The sequence below is a fragment of the Beta vulgaris genome, chromosome 5 (assembly GCF_026745355.1).
Source record: "Beta vulgaris subsp. vulgaris cultivar EL10 chromosome 5, EL10.2, whole genome shotgun sequence".
NCBI classification, from domain to species: Eukaryota; Viridiplantae; Streptophyta; class Magnoliopsida; order Caryophyllales; family Amaranthaceae; genus Beta; species Beta vulgaris.
This window is the reverse complement of record NC_079206.1, coordinates 13,025,154-13,036,630: the sequence shown is the minus strand read 5'-3', so window position 1 is coordinate 13,036,630 and position 11,477 is coordinate 13,025,154. Positions and strand designations below refer to the sequence as shown.

Here is an 11,477-nt window from a genome sequence, read left to right as displayed (position 1 = left end):
AATTATCGGGGTGTTACATGAATGAAATAATATTTTAATGATTCTCGCTCATATTGTATTAATTAAAAGGAGATACCCTTGAATTCAACAATAAATAAAAAGAAAAAAAAAATAAGTTTTCAAAATTTTGGCCTAAACGTCGCAAGAGCTCAATTGTTTTTACCAAATTGTCGCAAAAGTTAACTATTTTTATCAATTTGTCACCCGAACCTAGGTTTATTTACCAATTTATCATCCGAAGCTAAGTTTATTCACCAAATTGTCACGGAAGCTAACTTTTTTACCAAATTGTCGTTATGTGCTAATTTTTTTTACCAAATTGGTCAATTGGCCACTAGTTTTTATATGCACGCGATGCGTGCGAACATACGTAGAAAATTATTTTTTTAAGAGATGAAGAAAATGAAATTAATTATTAATTATTTCTAATAAATGAGGAATATTTGAATTGTTGATGGTTTTCTTTTTGTAATATTTTTTTTATTTTTTAAATTAATTAGGTAGTTTTCTTTTTTATTTTTTCATTAAAGTAAGTAGTTATAATAGAGATGTTATGAGGGTAAAATTGGATTTTTAATATTTTGGTGTCCTACCCCTCTTCCCATATAGAATAGAGATGAACTAGGGTGACTGGTGCGAGTGCATACAACACTAACACACTGAACTTTGACTAGTAGTGAAAATACCATCTAATCGGATTGAGTGCAATACGTGTTATCATGATGTCGCAGCTTCATTTTCTCATTGGACAAGATGAATCCTCATTAATTTTTTGGGAAATTTTCTTTGGTAGTCTCAAACCCTCAACTTTTAACTTTTCTCTTTGGTAGCTTTTTTTTTATTTTTTCCCTCTTTGGTAGCCCTCAGTTATTGTATATGATAATTCCTTATGCTTGGTTAGTGATTTTCGTTAAATGTTTGTTAGTTAGCATACCTATGTTAGTTATTTTTGGGCACGTGTTTTGAGACAATCTTAAATGGACAATTTTGACCTTCAAATCAACGCCACTAAGCACCCTTTATTGGCATAAATTTCGACAAGCCAGTCAAAATGAGTACTAATACAATAATTTTCTTAAGATGTTTTTTCAGGCGATCTCAAACGAGCGATTTTGACTTTCAAAATAGACTTTTTATAAAGAAAAAAACAGACTTCCTATCGCCGTTTGAAATTCCCTCGAAAATCGTGCTCAAAAAATTATCGTATTAGTAGTCATTTTGACGAGCTTGTCCAAATTTGAGCCCATAAACAGCGTCGGTGTCCACTTTCTTTTTCTAGATAAAGGCAGTTTTGATGGCTGAACTTCTGTTTGAGATCGTCTCGGAAATCGTGTTGATAAAATTACTGTTTTAATACTCATTTTGACCGGCTTGTCAAAATTCGTGCCTATAAAGAGTGCTAAGTAGAGTAGTCGTTTTTAAGGTCAAAACTGCCCGTTTAAGATCGTCTCGGAACTTGAGTCCAAAAATTAACTAATCTAGGTTATACAACTAATCGACATGTAACGAAAAACACTAATCAAACGTACAAAATTAGCATATACAATAACAGGGGGCTAGCAAAGAGAAAAATAAAAACAAAAAAAAAACTACCAAAGAGAAAAGTTAAAAGTTGGAAGCTACGAAAGTGAATTACGCTTTTTTTTCCTGGTAAACTATAACTTGGGAGCATGTATCACCACAAACTTTGACTTTTTAACCAAAATATGACGAACTATCGAACTTGGTACAACGTGTGTCATTAATGATATCGAAGATAAGTTATTTGACCTTTATTTGCTGCTTCAAGCTCCTATTTTTAGCTTTTAGTGCCTTCATTTTCATTTCAAGATCCGTGTTTTTCTCTATGAGCACCACTGGTAGCTTTAATTTTGGCTCCTAGTAGGCCAAAAAACTTATCTCCGGTATCATTAATGATACGCGCTGCACCAAGTCCAATAGTTCATATATTTTCGCTACTAGCCAAAGTTTGTTGTGGTACATGCACCCAAATCATTGTTTGGGTTGTTCGGGACAAGAAAAAAGGGGAGGGGGTATTTGGGAAAAATAATAATAATGAGGTGTTCACTGTCTTCGGCAAGGAAATGGAGCTCCGACATCATTTATGATATGCGTTGCATCCGTGCCTATAGTTGGTGGTGTTTTGTAGTTTTGGATATTAGTCAAAATTTGTGGTATTGGGTGCACTCGAATCATTGTTTAAGACCATTTTCGCCAATAACTTAATACATACTACCTCTATTTCTTAGCTTTAACTATTAATAATTTTAGTTAAGAACAAGTAAAATTTATGTAAGTTGATATTTGAAAGTTTTATGTTGAGAGGAATCTAACAAAATCCTACATGAAGTGAAGGATGTATATAGTGCTGCAGATACAATAAGTAGATTACTACGAAACAAAGGTAGCACTATTTAGCACATAATTGTCATTATTGAGACCCAATTTCCTGGAGTTTATTGTTTGAGCTTGACAAACCTCAACCTGACATGACAAGTTAAGATTGCATAAAGTTTACTTACACCCAAGTAAAGAAGTTGATACAATCTAATTGAGAAAAAAAAAAAAAAAACTTTAAGTCCAATCTGAAGGGTACAAAATTAGACTTCAAACGCGACAATTTTGATAGCACTTGGAAACTTAATAATGACAAAAATGGGACAGTTTTAATTATAGTACTCCTCCGTACTATGTTTAGCTAACAGCTTACATTCAAAATTCAGATGCAAACATATCATCAATGCATAGTATCAATAAAACTTTAACCATATTACAAAAAGAGGTTAAATTAAGATTAAAATGCTAATAGTCATTCAAGATTAACCCATTGTCTTTAATCAATCCCGCATTTTGGGAAAAACCTCTCAACATTATCTTTGTTGCCTTCCCTCCCTGCGGTCTGTCGGTCGGCCGATCATTCTTGTTGGTTCTATCTCTCTTGGCGCCTGCTTTAGCTAGTCTGGGAGGTCATAATGTGAAACCTTTTGGCCCTTTCTTGAGCTTGCATACCAAGTGAAGGTTCCTACTAGTAATAGTTTCAAGTGTTATTTTACTGTATACAACATCTTTAAAATGACAAAGGGATAATATGAATATAATACTTGAAAGTTGAATTTTTTTTTTATAAGAAGGCTCTCTTAATATCAGAATTATTTTAAATAATCAAACTCGATATAATATTAAAAAGCTAGGAATATTCTGTGATAAATTAATCAAGACTTGATACATATGTATCTTTTGTTACGTTAACAAGGTGGATCAAACTCTATATTAGCCTGAAAGTTGCAGGCTGCTGAACTGGTGAGCCAAAATTGTCTCAGCTTAGTTACAGCTGATATGATCTGCATTGCTGATATAATTCGTTAAAATATAGACGTCCAAGAAAAATAATATCAGGGATAGGTAAATACCTATGGAAAGTATCTAACTTCTTCTGTCTAAAGATGTGTCATGATCAAGATGACCTTGATTACTAATAGTATGTCATGTATTAGTTCTGCAGTTCTGAAATCCTCCTTGTCATTGCAATAGCTCCAGATGGTGAGCAATAACGTCCGGACAGGAGTTGTTCGCCTGCAGAAGCTCCAAACGTGTGAAGGGTGCTGCAAACTGCAATATGTAGTCTTCATCTGCAGTGGCAGAGTAATACGAGCAAAACATTGAGATCACAGCTTAAGTTTTGAGGTTAGAGTGAACTAATACATATCCCTCAACTTCTAAAAAGGCATGTTAACCAATTTTAAGCATATTAAAACAAAATTGATATTAAAATCTGACTGATAATATAAAGTAAACTGTAAACCTATATAATCTTACCTTAAAGTTGCATTTACTATTGCATTGGTATTGTAAATGCCTATATCTTGAAACAAAATCATTTGGCTGAAATGCCTTATAATTAGAAATGAATGGAGCAATTTTTTTTAGAATCATATTGTGGCACATGGAACTTTTATCTGAAATTACTTTATATTGAAATTTGTAACCCTCTTACAACTCCCCCACACCCCCAAACAAGAAGAGTGTTAGAAAGATGCAATGCACAAGGAAAAAGAAAGAGCTTACTCTCTTTAACGGTTCCATAAAGCCAGCACAAGACCTCATCAGCAAATGCTAAGCACACCCCACCCTGTAAGGGAACAAATGACATGCATAGGCCACTGATATTAGAAGGCCAATAAGATTTATAGTACAGTGAAAAACCTCAGGACAGATGACAGACTATCCACACAAGGCACACCAGTGTCAAAGGAAAAAGGCATGCCTGATTTCAGTATAAAGATTTTACCTGCCAATAGTTCTTCATCTTCACTCGCTGATTTATGTCTTTTGTCCTCATTCTTTCTGTGCGAACAAGTCGTCCTGAGTCATCCCTACACAAGAAATCCGAAAATGAATGCACAGTCAAGTCACATGCAGATTTCGAAGTATTCTGCTCCAGCAAAACTGGGATTCAGTTAGACCATAACAGCCATTCCACTTGTCTATTGAGTCTCAGTATTTTACTCCCGCCACCAAAATTATTAGTCATATACACCCTCCGTTTTTCCAAGTTATACTTATACCCACTTACTATAACTCCAATAACCAAGGAAATAGGAAAAATGGACCAACTCATGCATCTTTTAGTTACTTTTAAGAAGAAGAGAGTCGAACTGGGTCCCATGTTGTGGAGTATTGGAGGATAAAAGAGGATTAAAATTTGCCAAATAAGACATTATCAAAAGAGAGTAGAACTTTGAAAAACGGATGCATACAGATTGTGAAAACGGATGGAGTATATTATAGTACTATTTTAGGGTGTCCAAGGAAAGTTTTCACCTTTGCTAACACAGTAACGGTTTATGATTAAATTTCCATATATGACAGTATGCCACTACTTAAATTAAGCGATAGGGAGATCATAGAACTGGTCTAATTATAACTAATGGTGCTTTTGTAGAGATGTCACATTTAAAATTATTAAAGGTTGGGACAATGTGACAAGCTCTAGAAAGAGGAATATATATTAGTGGAGCTCTTCCCCACACAAGAAATGCTAGTTCTCATCACTGTGCTTAGTTCTCCAAATTACAAAAAAAAAAAATAAGATCACATCATGAATTAGTGGAATTCATCCTGTGATCACAAATACAAGAAAAACCTACTATATTTTGATTTGGTTATGAATTACGAGTGCCTACTTAAAATTAGTCGGTCGGAGCAGACGAGGTTAAGAAATTTTAACAGCACGAGAGAAAAGAAGGCAAGCGTTAAGTAGGCTTTCCTGACATGCAAATCATATACGAGAAATTTGTAAGGAGGAATCCACAATTTCGGATGCATAATTTTGATGACTTATTGTGACAATCACTTTACAATGAAGGGTCAATATCTCCCATTTACCCACAGCTAGTTTAATTTCATTGCTATTCTTTATAGTTCATGTGCAATCAAAGATTTAAAAGAGGATTACCAGGCGCAGACAAAGGGCCCGAGTCTTTCTTTTCCACAAAAAGGAAAGAAAAAGCAGAAGAAACTTCTAAGTTCTAAGCAAACCAGAGCTATGATTTAACAGATGGCAAAAGCAGATGGCTGCAGGAGATTTTTACCTAAAACCAACGACAATATAGGGAACACCTGCTAGAAATGATTGGATCTGCAATTCAAAATAAACGTAACTGTAACATCACAATATACTCATAAATTGGCCTTGAAGAGGAAGACATGCAATCAAAAAGCCAAGTGGAAAAGAAATATGCAACAACTAGCTAAGATAAAGGCTCCACATACCCAGAATTTGAGTAATTTCTCTCTCTCGTATCTTTCTTCTGTATGATATTCCAACTGTCAATCAATAGTCATGAGCCAAATATAGATAAGAAAATAGAAACCCAGAGCAAAGCTTCATAAAGACACAAAAATTTAATGCACATATAATAAATTTACATAAAAAACACATCAAACCTCTCGAGATGTTTTCAGCTCCACATAAAACCTCCTCCCATCATCGGTGGAGTCACAGCAATCCATTTCAGCACCCATTAATATCCGATGAGCACCAAGTTTTGTTTTAATGACAGCACAGTACTCAACATTTGCATCAATATGATGTATACCCTCTCCCCCATCTCTCCTAGGATCTTCAGTTGCAAGTGTCTCAAAGCAATACCCCCAATAGCACCTAGTTCAATAAAACAGCAATATGAAGACACATAGTCAAGAACAAATAGAGAAAAGGAATTTTCCTTTGCCATTGATTGACATACATGAAGCAACATATGAGACATTATTATTGGTATTGTGGTGTATGACACAATATCTTAGTAAATCTATTGAAGGGAAGGAAAGGCAAAAGCATGTCAAAAGAAATGGAAGGAACTAATCAAGAATATGCACAAAACAGGATTCACACCCATGCAACTACATATATTTTTTCTCAAATTGACTTTTCAACAATATCGGGGAAAGCGTCTAACTGCTCATCACTTTAACTATGCGACTTTCACACAGCACCGAAGCATCAACTGATGTCCAGGACCAAAGAGACCCATTGAACAGCAATTATCTGAGTTCTTGAACATAAGCAAGAGAGTGATAGTATTGCGCATGCACAAACAGTCTTATCACAAATGAACTTAATAAACTTGGTTTCTCACTATGAGAGCAAGGGAATTCATACACGCAGTCTGCTGTCACCTAATTTAAGTTGCTTACAATAAGCACTCAGGAAACAATGGAAAAACTCCAACAAGTCTATTCGACTTAACAAATTTCTAAAAAAATCAGCAAGAGGATGTTATCATGTGAGATTTCATACCAATTACCACAGCCGACATTTAAATATAAGCAGTAGGGCAGCGGGAAGCCGGGAATTCATACTATCTTATTTTGGCTTAATTAACTAACGACTACCGTCCATACTCCATATATCTGAACCCCAGATTGCCAGTAATTTTTTCAATATCAACAAGGCAGGTCACTTACAAGTTACAACAGATAGCAAATTATCATATCATATCATATCATTCCCTTTCATCTTTGGACATCTCTGAACCTTGATTAGAATATATGTCACCTACCTTCTGCGATCCATCTCTGTCTGCGGCCTTTCTGGTAATTTGTGAACATCAAGATAAACTACCCCTTTTCTTTTATGCACTCCCATTTCCCAAGGTTCATTCCGAATATAAGCAGTGGCCAGAATCTGCACAATTGGTCGAAGAAAAGAAAAGTTAAGCAATTAGCTTATATAAGAAATTATAGGAATTTCTGAAAGAGAGAAGTAAGAACAGCTGAACTGTAATGAAAAAGCGTCAAGTTTATTCAGTAATCTACCTACTAAAGTGCCCAACCAACCAAATCACTGACAGAAAATTTCCATCAAGCCTTCTCCCATTACTAACATTTCTCATGGAAGATAAGATAGCATGTGCTTAATTACAAAGCTAATACCACAAGTTATTTCAAAACTGATAGATTACATTACATTTTACCTTATTTAGGTTGTTACGATAAGTCTGCACAAGACAAACAAAAAGATGTAAACAGAATCAGATAAGATAGTTTACTGAAAATGTATCCACAGAAGCCTCACGAAAAGTACTTACCACAAAATGCATATTTTGAAGAGGAATTCTTTTTTGTCTGATGCAAGCAAGTAGATCACCAAAACCCTGAGAGCCCAAATCTGGTTTAAGACCAATTAATAAATTACATAGCAATTATGCCCATATATCAGCACTAAGACATAAAACCCCAATGGCCAGTAAACAGAACCCCCCCCCCCTTTCAACATGCTCCCCCCCCCCCTCCCCCTTCAACCCTTTAACGATCATTAATTTCAAAAAATCTAGCATCAGTAATTTTCTTCTACCTTTTTTCTCGCTGAAGGTATCAAAGCCTTCATTCAGATCTGCTCCAACGTCTTCACTGATTAGTCGCTTAAAAAGCCTCTAATAACATACATGCAAACAATTAGACAAACATTCACAATTTATGATGCTCGTAAGGCACGTCGGAACATGATTACAGAATTTATCTAGACATCTTACCAAGCTGCGATCATCGAAGAAGACTTCACCACCTTCCACACGACTATAGCAGGCAAGTTCACAAGGCTAATTAATCAAATTGCCACTAAGCTGTATTAGCAAACAATAATTAAAAGGCAAAATCATCATTTACATGACAAGCATCACAAAATCACTGGGTATACTCTAGACACTTACTGTTATGTATAGTTTAAAATCAGAAGCTAAGAGTAAGAAAAAGGAGTCTCATAATCTACCAAATCACCACACCCGGGAAAAAATTAACCTTGGTTTTTAGTACATAATAGGCCCGACTCAATACAGCACCCAAACAATCCCCTCAAAGTCCAGCTAAAATTTAATGACTAGTTATCTGCCTATGGTGTACCAGCCAACATCATATATACCGTACCTAAAACAGTGAAAATCTACCAAAAATAATAAATAATGCAGAGTATCATGGATCATAAGGAAACAATTATGTACCTCTTGGAATTGTACAGCTTTTCTTGAAAGTGTTTCCTCACTCTTCGCAAACTTGAGCTCAGAAACAAACCGTTCATCTCTTACAACAGGAGGAAATCTAGGGTTGAAACCATAATTTTGTCTGGGAGGGTACCCAGGCCGAGGTAAGATACCAGCACCACTATCATTTTGCCATCGTCCACGTCCACGGCCACGGCCACCTCCACCTCTATCTTGTTGGTGGTTAGTGCGAACTGGAGGCAATACTGCAGAATACAAATTCTTCAATGAACCAGGAGGAGAAGCACAGAAAAGAGGAAAAGAAATGGAAAAGACCGTCATCAAACTCCTTAGATCAAGCAGTAAACCTATAATCTGTGGAACATTTTCGAAAATATATAGCCAAGACATATAACATGTCAGTAGAGAAGCTTGCAGATTATCCACCTGATACTACTTAAAAAGCTTAGACTAAGTAAGCCTAGTAAAATCACCTTTGCACACAGAAAAAAAGGGAAGGGGGGAGGAGGGTTGCTGTAGTTTAAGCATAGCTCAAAAGCCTCCTACTTTACCAAGCAATTGGTGCCCCATCCTTGAGAAAAAGGACCTAGATTAGAAATTCTCAATTCTCAAAACAAATACACCTTCAATTCCATAATTTCGATATCAGATTAGTGACAGCATTATCCCACAGAAGTATACTACAGTAAAAATCCGAACAGTCCTACACTCTTGCAGTGTGGATAATTGGCCAGCATTTTGAGCCACGACGAATTAGATATTGCAACACAAGCCCCGTTGTTTCAGCTCAACAGCAGATATCCAATGAGACTTGAACTCACCCAAAACTGATTACAATCAGTAATGCCAACGAAAAACTGCTTCAGTAATGATGAAACAACAGACCACTAATCAGCTCAAATGCAGATACTTAATAAGAAACAAAACACAAAAGACCTATAAACCCATATCTCAACCTCCACACAAATATATTGAGCAAGCATCAAAACTTAGAATTAAACAAAAATCAACAAAACCAACCTACAAAGAACACAACTTTTCCTCAAACTATAACCATATACCCACAAAACACCTTCCACCAATCCTCAAAACTAAACCCACATAAACACAAAACAAACATTACCCACATAAAAAAAAAAAATCACCAAACTATAGAAAACAAGCATCAAAACCCAAAATTGAACTAAAATCAGCAACACCCACCCACAAAAAGAACCCAAATTTCTTAAAAAATTAGAATTACCAGGAACAGGGTGAGGGCTAATAGCAGTAGTTTTGCAATAATCTTCATTATCAGACCCAAAAAGATCTCTACCATCTTGTTCTTCATCATCTTCTTCAAGGTCTTCATCATCAGGTTCATCCCCAAAAATATCCCTTGCTATAATCCTACTATTAGACACAACTTCTTCTTCTCCACCATTTTCTCTCTCCTCTTCTGCGCTGCTACTTCCGCTGCCGCTGCCACTACCGCTGGATGAAGATCTTGATCGTGAAGATGAAGAAGATGATGAATTGGACGGTGAAGATGAGCGAGATGAGTCAGAAGATGAAGAAAGACGAACAATAGGTTTTTGTTCGTTGTCAAATTCTTCCTCTTGTTGTTGTTGGTGTTGTTGTTGTTGTTGTTCATTTTCTTGGGAGTATTCTTCTTCTTCATCTTCTCCAAATAAGTCTAAGTCTGGTGGGAATTCCATGAGAGGTAGAAAGAAAAAAGATTGGATTTTTAAAAAAACTCAGAGAATGCAAAGTAAAGTTGCTGTGTTTTCTCAAATCTGGGTTTTTGCGATTTTGTGTTGTGAGTTGTGAGTGTATTTAGCTATCGGGCATGGTGGGGAGAGTTTTTATTGTTTGTTGTTTTGGTCAAATTGGAGTTTGGGAATTGGGAGGGCAAACAAATAAGAATCTCCTAATTAAAAGACAACATTCTCAACCATCTTGTTGTTATGTTCTTTACCTCCATTCATTGTTCATGGTAGGAACTAGGAAGTCTATATTACATTCATTGTTCATGGTAGAAAGATTGTTATGGTGTATATAGGAAAATAAGTTTAGGGTTTTTCTTATGAGTATATCAAATAATTATATGTAGAATGCAATTGAGATTGTCAAATATGTCATGTCCGCTATGTTCCTGTATTTTATGACCAAACATGCTTTTAACCTGCACTGATCCTGACCTGATACGACCAATAACCATGTCTAGTTGTCAATTTTTAGAATTGACATGTTTAGTATAAGTATGACTAATCATAAGTTTGTTATACTTCATATATATTATCTGACTTTTATATTCATAAACCCAAAAACTAAAAACTGACAGTAATGTCGAACGGATCCTCAATTGATATGATAAAACATAATCTAGAATAACGTGTATTGGTATTGTACCACAACCTAGCATAAATTAGGGCTTCGAAGTTCTTCTTCAACAATAGCGTGTGAGGAGGTACTTCCCCTTAATAATGTACTTGGTTATCTTGCATGGCCGATTGCATTATGTGTGTATTGAAGTTTGTGCACACGTTCTTTCTAGAGTTATAATTGTATAGTTGAGTTTGTTAAATATCATATTCAATGTTGATAATAGGTACAACTTAAAAGTATCATATGTTAGTGAATGTCCCTCATCGAAGCACAAATAACTTCTAAGCACATAACCTTGATTTTGAACTCGAAGCCATGGAGAACCATTGTCTTGTTTGCATTTTTGGACCAATTATCTTACATTCTTATGTGTTATTTATATCAATTCTAAACATATCAAACACAACTCACACTCATAAAAGTTATGCTTTAGTAAGGTATTTTATTATATATTCCATCTTCGAATGCGTTCCTATTCTTATTTTGAAATCATTTTATGTATTCAATATGTTTTTCTGAAAGGAATATATTCAATATGTCAATGCCCTAATGAGCCCTATATTTGTTTTCACATAACTAAGGGCGCCTAAATAATAATTTGTACCTTTTAAA

General features: G+C 35.3%; 1 protein-coding gene across 3 annotated transcripts; it reads right to left on the bottom strand.

Annotated features, from left to right (window-relative positions):
• Positions 1-2,600: 2,600 nt before the first annotated feature.
• On the bottom strand, positions 2,601-10,498 carry LOC104892851 (NAD-capped RNA hydrolase DXO1). Of its 3 annotated transcripts, none has more exons than XM_010678869.4 (14): positions 9,742-10,498; positions 8,499-8,743; positions 8,034-8,099; positions 7,856-7,934; positions 7,590-7,669; positions 7,476-7,499; positions 7,062-7,186; positions 5,947-6,163; positions 5,773-5,826; positions 5,592-5,638; positions 4,289-4,373; positions 4,066-4,129; positions 3,411-3,629; positions 2,601-3,025 (listed from the first exon to the last, which is right to left on the bottom strand). In XM_010678869.4, the coding sequence occupies exons 1-13, from the start codon at positions 10,193-10,195 to the stop codon at positions 3,520-3,522; spliced, it is 1,650 nt and encodes a 549-aa protein (XP_010677171.2). In that variant the 5' UTR covers positions 10,196-10,498; the 3' UTR covers positions 2,601-3,025; positions 3,411-3,519. The 3 variants fall into 3 exon arrangements, with proteins under 3 accessions (XP_010677171.2, XP_010677170.2, XP_048500826.1); XM_010678868.4 differs by having other exon boundaries at positions 2,601-3,022; XM_048644869.2 differs by having other exon boundaries at positions 8,499-8,852; positions 9,742-9,876.
• Positions 10,499-11,477: the final 979 nt, after the last annotated feature.

Bases quoted from the DNA above. Each gene is read 5' to 3' on its own strand.
- LOC104892851 (XM_010678869.4), bottom strand. From the start codon at position 10,195: ATGGAATTCCCACCAGACTTAGACTTATTTGGAGAAGATGAAGAAGAA. The intron at 7,670-7,855 runs GTAGAAGAAAAT...GTCTTAAACCAG, and splicing joins TACCTTCAGCGAGAAAAAAG to ATTTGGGCTCTCAGGGTTTT. The intron at 6,164-7,061 runs GTAGGTGACATA...TTATTGAACTAG, and splicing joins ACAGAGATGGATCGCAGAAG to GTGCTATTGGGGGTATTGCT.